The 21,451-nt window shown below is 39.3% G+C and overlaps 1 protein-coding gene across 2 annotated transcripts; it reads left to right on the forward strand.

Annotated features, from left to right (window-relative positions):
• The first annotated feature begins 5,501 nt into the window (after positions 1 to 5,501).
• Positions 5,502 to 20,086, forward strand: LOC134082684 (myelin-associated glycoprotein-like). Of its 2 annotated transcripts, none has more exons than XM_062538581.1 (10): positions 5,502 to 5,567; positions 8,566 to 8,629; positions 10,169 to 10,516; positions 12,506 to 12,793; positions 13,601 to 13,861; positions 16,058 to 16,339; positions 16,469 to 16,571; positions 17,400 to 17,438; positions 17,738 to 17,879; positions 19,361 to 20,086. In XM_062538581.1, exons 1-10 carry the CDS (start codon positions 5,544 to 5,546, stop codon positions 19,433 to 19,435), a joined length of 1,626 nt encoding a protein of 541 aa, XP_062394565.1. In that variant the 5' UTR covers positions 5,502 to 5,543; the 3' UTR covers positions 19,436 to 20,086. The 2 variants fall into 2 exon arrangements, with proteins under 2 accessions (XP_062394565.1, XP_062394566.1); XM_062538582.1 differs by having other exon boundaries at positions 5,522 to 5,567; positions 10,172 to 10,516.
• Positions 20,087 to 21,451: the final 1,365 nt, after the last annotated feature.

A 21,451-nucleotide genomic window follows, 5' to 3' on the forward strand; every position in this document is an offset into this window, starting at 1 on the left:
TAGATAGGCTACTTCTATCTAACAAAGTGACTATAATGACTAATTCGGAACCAGCTTTAATAACCTCATGATGGGCCTAATCTTGCATGCAGTTGCAATATCTGTTAAATTAATTTCTTTAATGTTTTGAATGCAGGCTTCGGGAGGATTCGTTAACGTTTTGGGCTAGTCTGAATGTCATGAGCTTCAAGATTGTTTCTGAAGCTCATTTGCTGTGTCGTCGTGACACCTCAGCAGTAGCCTATCCTTCAGTCACCCTTTATCAGTTTCACAAATATTAATAAAGTAGGCTATCATAGCGCTCACAAAAACTGTTAATTAATATTAGCAGTGTTTTATTTTATTTAACGTAACGAAAACAAGATTTTGCGAGTGTTTTGACTCTTCCAGCGGTTGAATTTGACCGATCATTCATCTGTGTGTGTGCGCCAGTGTTGGGGAGTAACGCATTACAGTACATGTAATTGAGTTACGTAATTTAATTACAAAATAAATGTAACAGTAATATATTACAGTTACTGTAGAAAAAAATGTAATTCAATTACAGGTACTTTTGAAATTTTTCAAAATTACAATTTGAATTACATCTCAATATTGTCAGCAAAACTTTGCAAATAATATTGTATGTAAAAAGAACTGTTTCCCTCCACAGCCATAGTTTGATACGGGACCTTCTGATAGGCTCTATCACGTCTACAGCGCCATCAGTGTAGGCCTACATGCCTGCCTGTAAACGTGTTATGATTATCATTATATTATCCTCACAAAAAATGTGATGCTAATTCATGTATTGAATGCCCTTGCTGCCTTGTGCGCTTGTACAGAACTGCTCGGCAGCCTGTAGACCAAGGCCGAAATCTTGGATGGATTTGGGGACTATAAATATCATTAAAAAATCGGAAAAGTAATCAAAAAGTAATCAAAAGTAATTAGTTAAGTTACTCAGAAAAAGTAATTCAAATAGTTACACTACTATTACATTTTAAACAGAGTAACTTGTAACTGTAACACATTACATTTATAAAGTAACCTTCCCAACACTGGTGTGCGCATATGCGTGTTGTGAGGAGCAGGTAGCAATGAAAACCCGAGAATGAGATGGAGTTTCATTGTAGCATTTGTATTCAAGTGGAATGGATCTGACATGGACGTCGGAGATATTGCGAACAGTTTTAAAACGGCACTCTAAAACAGCCATCAACGTTACGTTTTTTTGTAGGCTATACTTCATGATCTGATGAGACTGTTATACTGTAGATAACATTTAACTCTGTGAATGACTATCAGAGATGTAGGCCTATGTAACACTGAAGTGGAGAGATCGCTAATCATGCATGTAGATAGCGCATGTCTATTTACCTTGTTCAGTCATTACGTCGCGGGCCAAAAAAATGCTGTGCGCGGGCCGGATCTGGCCCGCGGGCCGCCATTTGGGGACCACTGTGATAGACCATTCCACAGAGTGAAGGCAGATTTGTTAGTGTAATGAGAGCCATATACTCTAGTTATGACAGGTTACTTCTCAAACTATGCAGAAGTTGTAACACTACAGACAACATCAAGCAAAGCCATCATTTCATTCTTGAGAACAGTCTTTGCCAGACATGGTGTCCCATGTAAACTGGTATCAGACGATGGACCATAGTTTGCAAGAAGCAAGTTTGCTGCTCAGCTCAGATGCTGATGGGATGACGCATACGCACCAGTATGCAACACATGAAGACCTGAAGGAGCACACAAAGTCAAAATGGCCGAAGCAAAACAGGAAGAGAAACAAAAACAGGAATATGATGAGAGCAAAACACTTTCGTAACCTTAGTGAACAAGATTGTTAAGTGAACATGATGTTCTGCCTATAGACTGGTGCCAAAATTGAAAAAAAGGGCTTATTTAGGAAGCCCAAGGCATTTTTGAGACAAAGTTGTCAACCAGTCTTACTTTGTCAATTTGGGTGTGCTGAATTCAAATCTGGAATATGACAAGCTCTATCTGACCTCTGGTGACCTCTAGAGGTCATTGAACTTTGGGGCTATAAGCGTCCCAGCTGAGCCCAGTTCTCAGCGTCATAAGCAATGAAGTGTACTAAAATGATGAATTAAAGGGATAGTTCGGATTTTAAGACACGAAGTTGTATGGGTTCCCTGTCAGCAACGTAGTGCATCAGCACTGACTTACCCCCGACAGCGTCCTGTGAGCCGAGATCCAGCCGGTTTTTGATCGTTTTTGATGCCGGACTATTTTCTTCAGCAAGTTTCTGGGGTCACGAAAGTAAAGTGTTTTTCTTCTCAAAACCATATGCGTTCAACAGAGTGATATATTTGCACCACAAAAACGTTGTCCAGCTGTCAGTAGCGCGCAGTGATAGGAATCGCGAAAAATAAGTAAGTGATAACGAGGTTTGAATTTTTCCTGGACAACGTTTTTGTGGTGCAAATATATCACTCTGTTGAACGCATATGGTTTTGAGAAGAAAAACACTTTACTTTCGTGACCCCAGAAACTTGCCGGACTACTTTCTTCAGCATCAAAAACGATCTAAAACCGGCTGGATCTCGGCTCACAGGACGCTGTCGGGGGTAAGTCAGTGCTGATGCACTACGTTGCTGACAGGGAACCCATACAACTTCGTGTCTTAAAATCCGAACTATCCCTTTAAGTTAACAAATGGTCTTGTTGGTAATTATTGGGGTGCTGAACATATGACCTCTGATAGCCTCAAGGTCATTATGATACCATCTCATAATTATGAGATACTAGAAAGTCGAAATTATGATACAGAGAGTTTGAGGTTTTGTCTCAATTCTGACTTTTTATCTCAGAATTTTGCCTTTCCAATCTCATAATTGTGAACTTTTATCTCATATGAGAATCAAATCTCAAAATTGAGACTTTAAATCTCCAAATTCTGACTTCAATTCTCCAAATTACGACTCATAAGATATGATAGTATCACAAGTATCACCCCTCCAAGTGCTGGAAACAGGCTTCTATATTTGTGTCCCATAAACGACGAGGAGAAAGAAAAACTAGGATTACCGCAAAGCGGTACAAAAAATGACCACCTCTCAGTCCTGCACATTCTCTCCGCAAAAATAAATCATGCTTGTCAATTTGTTTCTCTCTCTCACAGACACACACCCCATTACCCCCACCACACACCAAATTACGACTCATAAGTGTGATATGATAGTATCACAAGTACCACCTCTCAGTCTTGCACATTCTCTCCGCAAAAATAAATCATGCTTGTCAATTTATTTCTCTCTCTCACAGACACACACCCCATTACCCCCACCACACACACTCACAAGCGAAAACTCACAGACAGAGAAGCACACATATACAAGTACAAGAGCAAGTGCACATCTGCACACACTCATTTATGCAAGAAAGTTGCAGTAGAAGAATAGAGTAGGAGATGGAAACATTTACAAGTGCAATACATTTTTGCGGAGAGAATGTGCAGGACTGAGTGGCTGAGTGCTAGTACTGGCTTATGACTGTTCTTCATCTGTGTCTGTATAGGCTACTTGTCAAAGACATGTACTGTAGGTTACTGGACTGGCTACCCCTGATTCCCTTCAATATTGTTTAATATTTTTTCAAATGTAGACTAGTTTTACAATCATTTTAATACTTCACAGGTTGACAATGTGCATTAATGTCCAGTAGCACAGGAAATCAAAGTTTAAACAGTACAGTACTGTAGGTTACGGCTACCCCTGATTCCCTTCAATATTTTTTTTTCAAATGTAGACTAGTTTTACAATGTTGACAATGTGCATTAATGTTTAAAAATATAAAAGTTTAAACAGTAAGCTATCCATTTTGCATATGTTCCGTTTTATCTAAATCAATTCAAGCTTGACTGAAATATTGTAAAACCATTAGTTGTTTTAAAAACTTTAGCCTACGGGAAGATGTGCAGTATGTGATTTGTTTAGACAGATTCTCACGTTTCTGCTGAAAACTGTTGCTGCTGCCATGATTTTTGACTTTTTGTCTATTCACCCCCAGAGGTCGCCAAATCTGATCTTCCCTTTGCTGTGGTTTTCCTACAGCATAACCACTGTCTCACCTGTTCTCTGTCAGCCATGTGACTTGTTAGCCAATTCTCTCACAGCATTAAAGCCAGTCTTTTCACTTTGTCTTTGTTGAGTCTTCAGTGAACCTGTGGGTAACTTTTAGGTTTTTTTTTTTTTACTGCTGTGACTTCAACTCTGATTGCCTTGTTTGTTCTTTAACCCTGGACTGTTTCTTCTCGGTACCTTTTTGGATTGCCTGTGTATTTGTTTGCCTTAGATTGTTCTTGTTGCCAACCCTGCCTGTCTTTTCCCCCTGATTTTTGATTACCCTTTGTATTATCTGCCTGAACTATTCAGCCTTTTCTGAGGATTTAAGAACTGAATTTTTGTTTTAGGAGTTTGGTACAATATCTTCTGGGGGGGGGTTGGACTTCACTCAATTCCTGGTAGTTCAAGGAATTGCTCCTGGTCTACCATGCCAGAGACCTGGGTTCAAGATCTGGGTGTAATAGTGTTATTATGACTGGCACACAGCAATTCAGTCAGGTTTTTTGTTTTCGCATGAGTTATTTCGCCAAGGATTCCAGGGACACGGGAAAACCGGGGTGCATGAAACTTGGTGGGCATGTACTATAGCTCCACAAGGATAGCATGGAAGCATTGTATTTAACCTAGTATAGGAGGACCACCAAGCTCGCTCTCGCACATCAGAATTCTCTCGCTCGTGCATGAATGCGCGTCCATGGCGGGAGGGACTTGGGTTGTGTATGTTCGAAATCTGTCGGCCGTTTTGCGAATTCCATACCCAACCTGGAAGTGAACTACATTTTCCAGAATGTACTAGACATGTAAAGTGTTCACAGCAGGTTCACAGCAAAACCACACATACAGTAGCTGTGGATTGTTGAAAGTGCCCTACACAACTTGAATGTTGCCTTGAATGACTGTATAATGTGTACATATGGATAGTTTGGCTATGTGTGGTACTGTACAATCCTATTTCAACTGCCCTTATTTAAGGCCCCCCTCCTATACCCTACTGTTTATTTACCCCTCCTTAAACTATTGCAACTGTGGCACAAGAATTTCACTATATTGCAGAGTATATGTGACAATAAAACTTGAAACATAGCAATATGGTCCTCACAGGAGGGTCTGCCACTACCATTGACCAACAGGCACCTGCTTGACCACCATATGGGACTAGTCTTCACTGTAGTCCTCCGACCTTTCCTGCTCTTGTGTCATCTGATCATTGCATGTGCACTTAAGATTTTCTGACACTTGATTCTCTGTCATTCTGAATCTGCAATCTGTTAGTTCCTCAAGTCCTTTTTTTTTGTTTCTGTTGAACTGAAAGCTGAAAGCTGCATCTGCATTCTGTATCTGAAACTATGACAGATGTGACATGTGTGAATGGGAGGGGTGTACATAAAGCAGAACTCACTTCTGGTCTTACTGGGTACAAGAGTGACTATTTCCTGTTGCAATAGAGACTGAGAGGACAGCAGTTGACTGATGGTTAAAAGGATGTTCTCTAAGGTAGGGCATTTGGAATCTCTGTTATTTATTTATTCAGTCATTGAAGCCCACCTTGAAAGATGATTGATATTGATACTGATACTGCTATCATGCTGGACTTACTTGAATAAAAGTAAACAATGGAAGTTTGTGTTTTAAAGTAGCAATGCTGCAGTAAAAATGTTTCAAGTTCCTTGTTGTCTTTATTGTTAAGCAAGCTATAGGTCAAATGACAAGGTGCTCTACTCAAAGACACAGGTACTGTACAGTATGTGCAACATAATAGCAGTGTGTTTAAAACAACAGAGAACAAGTTCCATGTTCCTAGCACTTATTTCCATACATTCAAAGGCACTAGGAGCAGCACATATTCTATTGCATTCCAAATATATATATGTATATATATAAATATATATACATATACACACATATATATATATATATATATATATATATATATATATATATACACACAGTATATATATATTTTTTTTACTGAAAAGGAAGCAAAAGACATAAGGTTGTTACATTTTTTTTAACCAGTATCTGCATTCTCATTTACAAAGTGGAATATTTATAACTGTAAAACTGAAAATCAAATGAAGATTTAGCTTTTTCTTTAAGCACCGAACTAATATTTAGTTGTATAACCATTATTTCTGATCACTGCTTTATCTGTGTGGCTTAGAGTCAACTAACATTTGACACCTACAAACAGAAATTGCAGCCCAAGCTGACTACATTCCACAGATCTGCATTCTTGGGTTTTGCATTAAAAACAGAATTTTTGAGGTCACTCCACAAATTCTCAATCAGATCGTGGTCCGGGGATTAGGCTGGTCACTTCATGTCATCAATTGTGCTGGTCTGCAACAGGATGTTACACGCTTGCTGGTGTGTTTGTGGTTTGTGTGTTTTAAGGGCATTTCTATCTCATCATAAGGCAACATGACCTCTTTCAGTATTTTAAGGTACTGAAACTGGTGCCTGTTATGCGAGAAACATCCCCAAACCATTACGCTCACACCTCCATTGCAGCCTTCACAGTTTACTGTGGCTTGCATTCCGTGTGTGGGGGTCGTCTTACAAACTGTCTGTGGCCCTTAGACCCAATAAGAACAACCTTGCTCTCATCCAGGGGCGCGCCCCCCCCCCCCCCCCCCCAATTTTGTGTGAATTCACATGCACAAGGGCAATTTTCTCTCCTTGATGAGTAGCCTCATGGTACACACAGTGCGTACTACGAACGTACGCCTGCAGGCGAGCCTGCTCTCATCTGTCCACAGAACATTGCATTGCGGCACTTCTCTTTCGGCCAGTCAATGTGTTCTACGGCAAACTGTGGCCTTTTCAATACATGTCTTTTTTTCAGCAGTGGTACTTTACGAGGGTTTCTTGCCAATGGCGTCTCCTGATAGTTGAAGTACTCACAGGTATATGAAGATCTTTGATCTCTCTGGAGCTGATCATCTGATGCTTGATGTCTTTCGGATTTTCTTTGCTATTTCATTGCCTCCTTATACTGACAGACTGATTGCAAAAATTTGGAAAAGACTATCAGTCTCACACCCTCTCACATCTAAGGTCAAGTCAGAGTTTAAGTCACAAACTAGTCACAGACTGATTTTGCAAAGACTTGCGAAAACATGTTTGATATTGCTGTGACAGCAAAACTAGAACCGCTAAGATTGCCATCCTACAACTCCCATGAGTTGGAAATTTATAACCTGACTCTCGCCAGATCCTTGTAGTTCCACCATGCTCCACCAGAGGCGTTTCGCTGAGCTCGGAGCTCCACACCAGGATCTGGGACCGAGGGCAATGCCAACACCTTCAAAGTTACCAAAAAATAATTAACCAATCAGGATTGCCGGGCGGGATTTCATAGATGTGACGTAGCGCTGAAGCGACTGTTTGAAAGATACACACAGCACACAGCGAAGAGTCATGTGATGACATTGATTCTGCTATTTCAACGGTTTTGTCGAATCTATCGAATATTCATTCTTTAAAAGATGAACCGAGAACGGTTTTGAAGGCATTTATTGGTTGCAAGGATGTTTTCACTCTTCTTCTTCCTTCTTTCACTCTTCGACTGGGTGGCAAGAGCTTGAAGTAGCACGTCATTCAAGATAACGGACAAGTGTTTTATCAATCACATACAAGGACTTTTTTACAAGGCCCCGCCTTCTGAAATACATCTCCTATTGAGAAGTCCCAGATTTAGCAGTAATATCCTCACTCTTGCACTTTCAGTTTCACTTTGGAGTGAGGATATTACTGCGCAGAGTCTAAGTGCTCCCAATATTATTCCGCCACACAATATAGTTATACCTTTTACCTGCTTAGAAATGCACCACGTTTTATTTTGTCTCACCATACTTGGTCGTGACTACTCGTGTAACTGTATTAATGGGAAAACATGGAGGTGTTTGGTCACTTCTAACTTCATCTCTGTTTGGATCTCATCCTAATGAATGCATTGGGCTAGCTAAGTGCTATCAAAGTTGCACAGCGCGCCAGAGCCAATGAGAGCACGCATTGAAACATGAGAGATACAGTATGTATCAACTCGTCTTAGTTAAGGGAATAACATAGTTTAATATGAAAAAACGGTGAAGTTTTCCTTTAAAGCAGTGCAATGTAAGAACTTGGATAAACCTTACAATTTCTTAATGTGCAGGGTTCCATGACGGTCTACTGAACTTCCCCACACATAGGAAAATATGTTATTGAAGTGAAATGTTTGTTTATCAGAGCATGAAAGTGCAAAAGTGTGCGTATGTGAAACAAGCGGTTATCGGTGTGCTATTTTAAGACGTATAAAAAAGTTCTGTATGCTATTTGTTGCCACAACTTTTTAAAAAAACCCATCACAGACGCATTGTCTGCTGTGCAGGCGTCGCCTTCTCAGAACTTGACAGTAAAAGTATAAGTATGTGTTTGTTACAGCTTGTGGCTTTGCAAATTATTTGCACTACCGCAGGCCACTCAGTGAAGCTTTTCTCGTGACATGCAGGGCTACACTGGGCTTGTGATGGACTGTTGGAGGCTCCTTGGACTCTTTGCCGTCTCTTTCACTGGTATCTGCACTGACACAATTTCTCTGTAAATATGTTGTGTGTTGCTTTAATGCTTTGTTTGCTGTTGCTCTGTGGTGAGACCAAGGACGTACATTAACCACAGCAGGGTGGCCTAGATGGATGGCAGTAGCAGGTGGTCTATGCACACTCATACGGTGGTCTATGCATAACACAGTTAATCTACAAAGTGTTTTGCTATAAATGTGTAGACAGACAGACACAAAGACACACAGACACACAGACACAGACACAGACACACACACACACACACACACACACACACACACACACACACACACACACACACACACACACACACACACACACACACACACACACACAGCCATATAAATGTATTTTTTAACATCAAAACGAAGGGTCCAAATAGTAACACAACCATGTTTCATGTTTATTCAAACAAGTTGAAGATAGTTATAATTGGTTTGGGAAAACGATCTAGAGTTGATAGATGTACAGTGGCAGGGGTAGTATTTAAATGACCCTGATGAAGGTGTAAGCTGAAATGTTGGTCGAATAAAGAAACACATTTTGAAGTTCCGAGTGTGCGACGGCACTTCTGTTTAATTTAAGTAATACATCAAAAAATGTTCAGTAAGTACAGTATTTCCAATATTTCCTGACACTGTTCATTACATTTTCACCAGACATTTAGCCTGGGTGTTCCCATCCTGCCTTGCACGATGATTTCATTCACGCTGCTAAGGTAGTCTGGAAACTACCGCTCTAATTTTTGCCTGAGATAAGGGACCAATCACAGCAAGACAATGATGAGCTAAGCACAGACGTATTTGATAGACATCCGTGGCGCCCAATGAATGGATCTGGGCATTTTTTCAAATACAGGAAAATGAACGTCTGGTTGCCAGACCACGTCTCATTTGAGAAAGCTACCAGACATTAGCATTAGTAAATCCACACAGTGCCCTCCAATACGGAAACACATGCTAAAGAAGAGAAACATAAAATCATCTTTTGGAAATTGATCTTAATGCCTTAAATAAAAAATGAGGAAATATCCAACCTTTAAGGACATACATTTTCTTTGTGAATGAATAATGTATTGTACATAAATAAATTACAAGGGTCACAAGTATTGGAACGCCTATGTGAACCTATGTGTTAAATGTTTTTTAAATGGCAGTTATTTCATGGATCCAGGACACTATGCACCCTGATAAAGTCCCCTTGGCCTTTGGAATTAAAATAACCCCACATCATCACATACCCTTCACCTACATTGGCATGGTTTTATTTCAGTTAGCCTATTAGCTGGTTTGACTTGCATTGAGCTCAATGAGAATGAAACCAGCTATTAGCTGAAGCTGTTACAAACAAAAGCTTAATATGGACTAATGTTTGGATTTATGCGTGTGGATTTCTTGAGTAAATACTAATGTCTGGTGAACATCTCATTTGGATTGCCTCAGTGGAAATTTTCTTACTAAAAAATGTTGACACATTCAATACTTATTTCCTCCACCACTATATGTAATTACAAATGTGTGTGTTTCTCTCCAGCAGCCTGTCTACTGACCACAGCACAGGGCTTTCATATACAGATGCCAGACTCAGTGAGGGCGGTGGAGGGCAGCTGCATTCTGGTCCCCTGCCAAACACAACCCCATACCAGGGTCGTCTGGTACAAATATCAGAGTAGCGGCTGGCCTGCCATTTATGATAGGAACAACCCTGGTAATGTTATTGGTGAATTCAAAGGACGGACTACAGTACTGGGGCGTTCTTCAGAAGGGAACTGCACCCTCAGGATCAACAACGTCAAGATGTCTGATGGCATCAAGCTGTTTCCCTACATCAACCCAGAGTCTAACAAATACTACAAACCAACTATCCAGATAAAGACTCAGGGTGAGTTCAACAATGATTTTCCAAAACATGACAAGAGTGAATTTGGGCAAAATATATTTCAAATAATCTTTAATCTGATATTATGTGGTACAGGACATTATTGTGTACAGTAAATTAGTGTCCTACAATTGTACCAGTTTTCATCACAGATGGGATTGGTTTGATAAGCTAAGATAATCATTTAATTTTCAGTAAGTCAGTAAGCCTTTTCTTATTCACACAGTTTGATTCCTGAAGCTGCCAACTATTTAGTTTACCTGCACTACACCATCTTGGTGTCATGCCATCTGTAGTTGGAGTCTTTGTAAACTTCTGTAGTTTGACCACAAGTGGGCAGTATAGAGTTGAGTTCAGTATGCTCGGAACACAGGTATCTTCACTCCGTCTACACCACTTAGACGTAATCATCATCACCTACACTGTCATTTGCTCTTCAATAAAATGTCCAAGGTATCTTACCTCGTTAGACATGTTAAGATTATTATACTAAGATAAAGTAAGGAAAAATTAGACATTTGCCCATTTAATTCTACAGATCATTGACATTGCTGTGAATTATGTCACTTATTACAGTGCATGAAAATGCACTGTACTGTTCTTCCTAGGCTTCTTCTTCTTATTCTTCTTCTTCTAACGTATTTAATGCAGCTTCAACCGTTTGACGTAGAAACTTCATTCAAATTTTGCTGCGTAGGTCTTGCTTAGGACACCCGTGCTATGTATTTTTCAACTTTGTAAAACTATAAATTAAAAACTATTAAAAATTTCCCCATAGACTTAACATTGGCCTCTATGACATCACAATCAGGTCGTTGAGCAATTAGAATCTTATGCCAGGTGGCCAGCCCCACCTGCAGCAGTCCTCTCTCTCTCAGGCTTAAAGCATACAATCTCTCTGTGAAGACTACATATCCTGTTAAACTGTTTCATCTTTCCACAACTGTTTCAAAATAAAAGTCCTCACTGCAATAATACACTATTGAATCATTTAACCACTGACACTACTCAACTATTTAACTGTTCAACCATTCCAACTGTCAGTTATCATCAACTATGCCTCCAGTCAACTAAATGAAACCTCCATGTACCTAGCAACCAACATAGCAACCATTAAAATGAAACGTTTTTGACAGTTTCCATAGCAACCAACATGATTATACTACAGTAACTTCTTTATTCCTGATAGTGGGCACCATGGATACCCTAGCAACTACTGTTTCAAAATAAAAGTCCTCACTAGCAAGTTAGCATTGTTAGCATGGTTAGCATAGTTAGCATTGTTAGCATTGTTATCATTTTTAGCATAACTGCTAAAAATGATTAGCTAAGTTAGCTAATCAACCTGGTTAACATGGTTAGCATAGTTAGCATTGTTAGCATAGTTAGCATTTTTAGCACAACTGCTAAAATGATTAGCTAAGTTAGCTAATCAACGTGGTTAGCATTGTTAACATAGTTAGCAATGTTAGCATAGTTAGCATTTTTAACAATACTGCTAGAAATCATCAGCTAAGTTAACTTATCAACCTGGTTAGCATTGTTAGCATAGTTAACATTTTAGAATACCTGTTAGAAATTATTAGTTAAGTTAGAACAGGAATGTTTAAGCTTTAACATGTCTACCTTAACACTATCAACTTTCTTTAAACTATGCAACCACCATGTTTACCCTAGCTACACCTTAGTAGCCATATCTACAATTTTTTGCATTTTCATGCACTGGTAATTCCTTGGAATTGCATTTCTAGTTGAATTTGCTCTCATTTTCATGTTTGTTGTTTTCTGAATAACACATGTAATGTTTGGTTGTTGTTGATATAGTGAAATAGTTGTTTTTCATATGGAGTTTCTCAGAATTCATTGTTTTTGTCAAAATATTTGTCAAAATATTAAGCATTTTTGTATGCATTTTGTTATAGTTATTATTCAATTCACAGATCACACCACGTAGTGTGGATCAAACAATGTTTTAATTGTCTTCAACAACAGCTAGAACCCACCCTGAGATACGAGGCCCGGAGTCCCCAGTGAAGGAGGGCGAAGTCTTCAGCCTCAGCTGCAGCGTCCAGCACTCTTGCCCCCCCTCTCCCCCAGCCATAGAGTGGAGGGGCCTGACGGTGGACACCACTGAGGTGTCCACTGAGAGCAATGATAACCTGTGGGTGGATGTGTCCACGGTGACGGTGACTGCTGCGCCTTCTCAACATGGCAAGAAGGTCCACTGCCGCACCGGTGATATGTCAACAGAGAGCAGATCTCTCACTGTGAACATCACATGTGAGTAGGTCAAGAAACCACCCAACTGTGAATTAGGAATACAGATAGTTATAGACAATGACAATAGACGTAATATATAAAGTTAATGAATGAGTTGTATTTATAAGTATGGCTCAAATACATTGACTAATTAAAAAGGTGATGTTTGGAAAGGTGAACTTTTTAAACACCCTTTGAATGTAACGTAATCTGATTACTTTAGGATTACTTTTTACCCAAATTGCACACAACATTCTTTTTCTCCACAATCTTTAATTCCAAGTTGTGGCGATATTGCCAAATACTGAACTGAACTGGAACGGGTCTATCAGTCAACGACGACGGCTCTGCCATCTTGGGTTTTGAGTTGAATCTTTTTCTTGCTAAGAAACTAACACAGAATGGGCTGCTTGTCAAATTAAAGCATCAATTAGGCTATCATAAAAAAATTACATTGTTTGCATGATAAAAAGTAACCCCCAACAATGTAACTATAATCTGACTAAACTTTTTTTGTATTGTAATCTGGGTGGATTATAGTTACTTGTTTTTTCTTTTCTGATTATGTAATTCAGATTACTACCCAACCCTGGTCATAAATCAATCTAAAAAAAATCTATCTTATATTAGGATAAAACAAATCTATTTGGTATCTTAGTATGAAAAGACTTATGAAGAACCATAACCAAAACCATTTTTGATATAAAAGTAATAGATTTTGTTAGATAAGCAGGCCTTTCAGTGTAAGACAAGCAATTCAAACTGAACTAAATCTGAATAGATTTGGGAAAAAGTCCTCATCATTGTGTATGTGATTGTGATTGACAGTTGCGCCTATTGATGTGAAGACCAGCACTGAGAGTTCCATCATTGCAGAGCACGGCAACATCAACCTGAAGTGTAACAGCAAGAGCAACCCAAGGCCTGAGCTTTATCAGTGGCTAATCACGAATGGGAGTCATTTCCAGGTGAACACAAGCAGCGAAACTATAACCATCACAGATGTTCAGAAGGGCTTCTCTGCTGCCTGCATCGCTCACAACGCCATTGGGGCTGGACGGTCAGCTGAAACATCTGTAGATGTTGCCTGTAAGCATTTTTCTTTTAGAACTAGAAAAGCACTCGGAGAGTGCAGACAACCTCCTGCATTGTTCTTCCTAGGTTGTCATACATTTGAACCTAAACTATTCAGATCGCCACCACGTGGCCAGACCATGCCATTACACCACTAAGCTAAACACAGAAACGCCTCGGCAATCCCGATGGAATTACGGCTCACTCCCAAAATGTTATCGTTTCTTCTTTGGGTCATGTCCATCCATTACTTTTTGAGTTATCTTGCTAACAAACAGACAAACAGACAAACGCCGGTCCCTGATGAAAACATACCTCCTTGGCGGAGGTAAATAATGATTTCATTGTTGCTCTTGATACTATTATCAGTATGGAGTGAGTACCAGTACTTTGAGACATTTCTAAGATATATCTGGATTTGATTCTGGCAATATCCCTTCACTATAAACAGCAGAAAGCCACACATTTAGAGAGATTTGTCATAATTGAGCTCTATTTTGGCGATCAGAAACGCGACACAAAGTGGTGCAAAGCGCAACACAAAACATATTCTTATCTTACACCCAGTCAGTGGCAGATTTTGCGCCATGTGCTTCACTTTTACTAAACCTTTTGGCTAGTGAAGCGGTAGAAGGTGTGATCTGGCGCATGATCCAAAAATCTATATCTTACAGGGGAGCAACACCAGGCACGTAACTGAAGCGTTCTGTTCTAAACGCGTATGCTGCAGCAGTTTATAACCACTATAATCAATTGAAGTAGCTACACAAGACAAAAAAAAATAGACCATCCTTCTAAAATGGATTTTACGTGGTGCGAACGGAAAGCTTCAGTTACGCGCCTGGTTTATCTCCCCTGTTACACCCTCTAAAAATCATTACGTCACCAAGACCAAGAAAAACCTAGTCAAAAATCATTATCAAGGTATTCCAGTCGGAGTACTGAAGGGAAAAGAAATTGAGCGGAAGTGCTTAGACAGACGGAGTCAGGCTAGGTAACTGCGCCGTTATAATAGCAATTCGCCGTTGTTCAAGTGCACACGGCGGGTCTGATTGAACAATGTGCCCAACGAAATTAAGATGAATGTTAGCTGGCCACGCCCATAAACATCTTTAAGCTTTGCACCAGTGACCAAGCGTTTCAGATCGAGCCTATTACAGTTTTTTTCAATTGCTTACACGCAATTTTTAAAACCGAGTTCTTTCTAGCAAAATTTAAACACACACAGCTATCCAAACGCCACACTCAGTTTGCATAATTCCTAGATTCTTTGCAAAATAAAACACTTCAGTCAAAACATACACACTTCAGTCAAAACATATACACATATTTGTAAAAATGCTATTAGTTGTTATTTAACAAACACAGTCCTCAATGATCAGACACTATTGCAGCCACTTTCACACTGCAGTGATAAATGCAAAACACATTTGTAAAAAGAAAAATTAGGAAATAGCATGTGCTAGATTTTTGCCCAGACATTGTTATGTAAGGGATCATTTAGATGTCCAAAAAATAGTGACAAACCCACAACATTCTTCATGATTAGTTCGACATAGGGAAAATGCACATAAATATAGGTCTATAAACTTGCACTTGCACTGTACAACACTGAAGACTGCTGTAGACTGAATATTTCAAGTATTTCTTTCAATACTTATAATATTTCTATAATCAGTTACAGTAATTAACCAACAATGAAATCAATTGAACAAATAAAATCTGTAGACAAACAAAAACTACTGCATAAGGTACATACACTTTGACTCTGAAGAACAACTACTGCAAAAGCAACAAGACTGTATAGCACACCTGAGTGCTGCGTTTTCAATTTTGCACATGTGTGCTTACACACCTGGTGGATGTGATTATCCAATTTGTTCATTAGTGTAGTCATTGGCAATCTGGGGCTTTGTAATGACAAGGAAGTAACCTCACAATCCTTATCTGTGTCTAAGGTGTGGAAATGTGTGTAGAGTTTTACAAATCACTGTGTGTAATGTTTTGCAAAAAGGGTTAAGCAGACATTGTGTGTAATGTTGAGCAAATCTGTGGAGGTGTTTTGCTCATTGGAGTAAAATTTTGCTAATGTGTGAACAATTTTATTTTAGTGTGTAAACAATCGTAAAAAACTGTATGTCTGTGTCTGTCTGGTCAAATGTTGATGGCTAGAAAATATAGCCATTTTCTCTTGTACGTCTCCTGTCACAGTTGTCTACATCATGGTGCCAAACTCCTCATGCTCAGAGACAGGAGGGATGTTGAGATGCGTGTGTCAGGTGGAGGCCCAACCTGAATCTACGGTGACATGGATGTTCAATGGGAGCGCTAACATCCTAGCATCCGTAATCCCTGCTGTCACCACGACAGGCAACTTGAAGTCATCAGAAGTCGTATTGGAGGGGAAACTAGCCGAGCATGGGCCTGTTGTGTGTGTGGCAGCGAACTCCCACAGGACTGTGACACACCAGATGACCTTACAGGATGCAAAGAGTATGTTGTGTTTTTTCATGACCAGGGAAGAAAATTGAACAAACTAGACGTTAACATGAGAACTTGACAACAGCTTAAAACTTCACACCCTCTCTTTGTGTTTCTCTATTTTTCTTTCTCGTCCCATAGTCTCCCTGCCAGCATCTTTTCCATGGATTATTTTGGGTTGTGCATTTGGATGTTTTAGTTTGTGTGGTGGACTGATCTGTTTCTGCCGGTACACAAAAAATAGGTATTGTTTAGAATGTGTAGACAATGTGATAGACATGTTGTGTCATAAATATTACTACAGTGCTATTATAGCTTGGTTATAAATAGTCTATTGTCTTTAGAAATTCGGATAATTCTAGTCTTCTTAAGGATAAGGTGGGGATCACACTAGCCAGCGGCAAGCGGCAGGTTTCCTATTATTCTCTATGGTTCGGCAGCGGAATGGTGATAACGCTGGCGTAACGCTAGCGTTGAGCAAACTGTGAGTTGAACTTGGTTCAACTTTGAAGCGCAACGCTCGGCTCGTCACAATCAGCTTTGGAATGTTTAGGTATTTTAACCAATCAGATTCGTCTAAGGACGTAGCAACAAAGATTGAACTTAGCAACGAGATATAATGTTTTGGATGTATTATTATGGTCTGAGCGTTGCGTTACGCTTGCCGCTGCCGCTTACCGCTGGCTAATGTGATCCCTGCCTAATACTATTTTTTTAAGGTGGACAATATTCCAATAATGGCCCTTTTTGTGATTTGATTTATAAGGAACACAACCAATCATTGGCAAGTGTAAAAACAGTGCATCACAATGTAGTTTACAATACAAGTCACTGATTCAGTTCAGCTGATTTACATTAGCAACCAGCACCCCCCCCCCCCCCCCCCCCATTTATATATTATATGCACTATTCTTTTTTACATTAGATGCTAGGATTGGGAGACATATTCTGCTAAATTGCTTTAATATGCAAAATGTCCCTGAAGTTTAATCTCACATGTAAATCCAAAATAACTGTGAACACTGACTAATGTGAACATAACTGATATTATTTTGACTGACAAACATTACAGCTCAGATGGAGCTACATCATCTGAAATCAACAAGCAGAGGTGAGGAAAATCATGAATGATGAATTCATATCCTAATTTTCTGATACCTAAAACAGCATGTCCATATTTGGCTTTGTGAGACACATAAGAGACACAAATTACCTTAAGTGTCATCTTTGTCATGTAATTAAGTGATCTTGTCTCCCATATTGGCTCATATATTTGCAAAGGGAAAGTCACTTGCAGAAAATGTAAAACTATAGAACCCTATAGGGATGCATCCATGTATGAGGAGTAAGAAGATGAAACTATTAGACTATTTCCCTGAGGAGTAAATCCTGCTCTATTTCCCTCTGTAGACCGAAGGAAGAACAACTTAAAGCAAGAGCAAGAAGGGCTAGGGCCCTGAAGCCTGAGGACAAGCTGTGTAACAACAGCAAAATGGATAACAATGTTTGTAGAATGGAAATGGACCCCATCTATGATAATGACCCTCGTCAGGTATTGCTTTTTTTCGTCATGTTGAAGATCTTTTGTTTATACTCACACTCCTCATGTCCCATGCAAACACATACAGTATGCATTAGCAGTGCACACACAAACACACGCACACACACACACACACACACACACACACACACACACACACACACACACACACACACACACACACACACACACACACACACACACACACACACACACACACACAGGGATGCCAACACAAACACACTAATGCACACATACAGTATATGCATACAGAGAAAATAGAAATCCACAGTAAGACCAAAAAAAGAAAGTACTGAGAGCGCTACTAGGAGTAGTAAAAAAATGTAGTATATTCCACACTGTTGCTCTTTTGAGGCCGGGCAAAAATTGAAGTAAGAAAAAGAAGTTGGTCAAAGGAACTCAGTTGAGGAAAAATAAAGCCTTTAATTGTAAATGGCAAGGACTAAAAACATATGGCGACGCGTTGCGGCCACATGGGCCTTCTTCAGGGCATAAAGCTTGAAGAAAGGACAAAGAACTGAGTATAAAATGGCACCCCATAAAATGTCTCTCGTTGTAAAAGGATCTTGAGTTGGTCGGGGCTTGGGGGCTTAGGGATCACTTTGATAGCCATCACTTTGAGAGACGAGGAAGAGGGATGTCCCGCGTCTTGATAGTGAACAGCCATTTGATAGGTTGGATTTTCGGTCCGGATGGCATACTTGTGTTCTGCCACTCTATCCTTGAGACGTCTTTTTGTCCTACCGATATAGAAGCAGCCATACTCGCATTCAAGTCTGTAAACTACAAAACATGTGTTACAGTTTGCAAAAGCATTCACAAAATACTGTTTGTTTGAAAAAACATCAAAAAAGGTATTCGTTTTAACCACGTTATCACAATGGTTACATCTGCCACATCTGTAATTTCCTTGTGGCTTTGGGAAAACGTTTTTTTACTGGAGCTGTGAGGTGACTACGAACCAATCGGTCCCGTATAGATGGTGCTCTTCTGGAACAGAATGATGGTTCTGTAAACACACCCCTCAAAGAGGGATCACTTTGCAAAATTTCCCAGTTCTTTTTAGTAATGATCTTGATTTTTACTGCCGCCTTGCTCAAGACTGGTCAAGACTGTTGAGTTTTTTTCTCAAACTGCAAACCAGCCTGGTTCTTTGGCATTGCGGCCAGGGTGCAGAGCTGGTACCTGGTTCACCAGAGGAGACTGTCTCCCTACTCTCTCCCTCTCAAATTACATTTGCATATGCTGAAATGCCACATGGCTTGAACAAATCAAATAGAGGTTAGCAAACCTGAGAAAATTCTGAAAACTCCATCTCTAACCAACAGCAGTGAAACTACGTTTTTCTTCCTGAGAGAATCAATTGGCTTTGTAATACCTGTCGAGGAAATGTGAAGCAAGAAACTGAGGTCTGCCTAATAACAGCAAAACTAATTCAACGTTATCTTATGCTATACTGCATTGTGTTTCAGGAAGAAGACATTGAGGATATATACATAAACGACGCGATGGGTGACAGTCCTGAGAACATTTATTTGAACAGCTGAACTTGGGGACAATGTGAAAAATCAATATAGTACTCTGCATCATTAGATACAGTATATAACAGTGTCAAGTAGACATATATTGAGTGGAATATATCCCAAATCAGATGAGGTTGATGTTTCTTCACCTCTCTTGTTGTTTTGTTCAAAACTTGGCCATTCATATCATGAACAGTACTATTCATAGCCAGCCCAAATTCCTGAGGATGGAAGACAAACATCAACTTCAACAAAACCAACTTTTATATGCTTTTGGTATCAATGGATATGTTTTGGTATCAATTAATATGTTTTTCTTTACATACAATATTTTATTAGTGCCAAAATTTGAGGTCTGAGGTATACCCTTAAAAAACCTTTTTGCACTTTCTTTCCGAATCTAGGACCTAATATAAAATCAAAAGGCAAGCTGTACAAAAAAAAACAAGGGAAACATTTTGCCATGCATACTGTAGCCTTGACTCCTATGATGGCATGACATGGGGTTATACTGTGCACATAAGCAAATTCATTAGGCTTACTGTCGTGTTACTGATTGTAAAATTCATATATTTGCATATTGTAATCATTCCAGTAAAAATGCCCTGCCTACATTAATAGGAATGTCATACCTCGCCTGCATGTGTATCTGTAATAATGTAAAATAAATACATAGCCCACATTTGTCAGTCAGAAACACTAGTACATTTAACCTAGCTTAGAAAGTACTGAAACATTGAACTGTTGGACATGCACATTCCAAAATGTAGAGAAGGTCACATTAAGTTCACCTGTAAAGGTTATAGTGGATTTTAGGTTCATCCTTGACTTTTTGTGAGTTTTTTTTTTTTTTTTTTTTAATTAACCACAGCATCATTGCTCAAATACTGCTGTGTATTTCCAACAGGGATAACAAAAACAAACCAACAAAATCAAACAACTTTCAGGTAATGTGTTATGTCTAACTAAACATTCCTTTCTGGGACATATGCTATTCTGCAACGAATGACAACATATTGTATAGCATTACTACTAATATCTAACACATGATCTCAATCATCATACTGATTGAAGTATACCCATATGCACGAGATCTGTTTCTTTTAAAAGAGCTACCTTGGCACTCATGCAAATCCCAGTGATAAACATGTGTTAGTGTGGATGATGATTGATGGCCTACATCAAGTCATTTTGTGCTTTGGGAGGAGAAACATCAGTGCAACATAACAAATAAGACTGTCTGACATTAATGTGGAAATGACACACTGAGGCTTACATGACAAATGGAAACTGCCTTGAAATGTTAAAGCATTTGGAAGTGGTTCTGTGATCCTTCAGAAAAAAGAACAGAATACTGTGTTAAGTAAGTAATTGGGTCCATCTCTTTGTCTATGTTTGTGTGCTGTGTTAATTGCTGAAAAACGTAATTCATTATAAGCTAGTATTACTAGTTAAAACTGTAAGATTACATTACTTAAAAGTCCCTTTTATTATTTATTTACTTTCTCAGGCTCTATGTGTACGGGCTCTAGTTTTACACAGGGTTTTTCAGTGTTTTTATTTTAGTGCTGTCTGAGCGTGATATCTGTGTGTGTTTCTGTCATTCAAAATTCCAGCATCTTGTAACGGAATCCAGAGGGATTACCTAAGGTTATCCTAGTCCTCTCATGTGAATAGTGATGTGTGTGAATATTCCGTCATATTCTGTAGCAAGGCTTTTTTCATGTTTTTCTCCTAGAGGCTTTGTTATGCAATGGGCCTTTGGCTACCACTCGTAACTATAGAGATTGATAAAGAGAAAAGAGGAGCAAGGTAGAGTGTCATGGGTGTCGACCTCTCACTAAAAGAAGGGCATATTATTCCAAAGGAGGAGGGATGGGCAGGAGAAGCCTCCTATTGTGATTTATGACACCATATTAATTTTGCTGACGTTTATATGCAAAGCGACATACAAATGAGGTCTGACATTCGAGATGCAAAATGCAATACCTTTACAAACAATACAAGATCACCAGAGGAACAGTACAGACGTGTAAATTA

Source organism: Sardina pilchardus, chromosome 6 (genome assembly GCF_963854185.1).
Source record: "Sardina pilchardus chromosome 6, fSarPil1.1, whole genome shotgun sequence".
In the NCBI taxonomy this organism is placed as follows: Eukaryota; Metazoa; Chordata; class Actinopteri; order Clupeiformes; family Clupeidae; genus Sardina; species Sardina pilchardus.

Excerpts from the sequence above, each read along its gene's own strand:
- LOC134082684 (XM_062538581.1), top strand. The coding sequence starts at position 5,544 with ATGGTTAAAAGGATGTTCTCTAAG. Across the intron at positions 8,630-10,168 it reads CTTTGCCGTCTCTTTCACTG|CAGCCTGTCTACTGACCACA; the intron begins GTATCTGCACTG and ends GTTTCTCTCCAG. Across the intron at positions 16,572-17,399 it reads TGCCGGTACACAAAAAATAG|CTCAGATGGAGCTACATCAT; the intron begins GTATTGTTTAGA and ends CAAACATTACAG.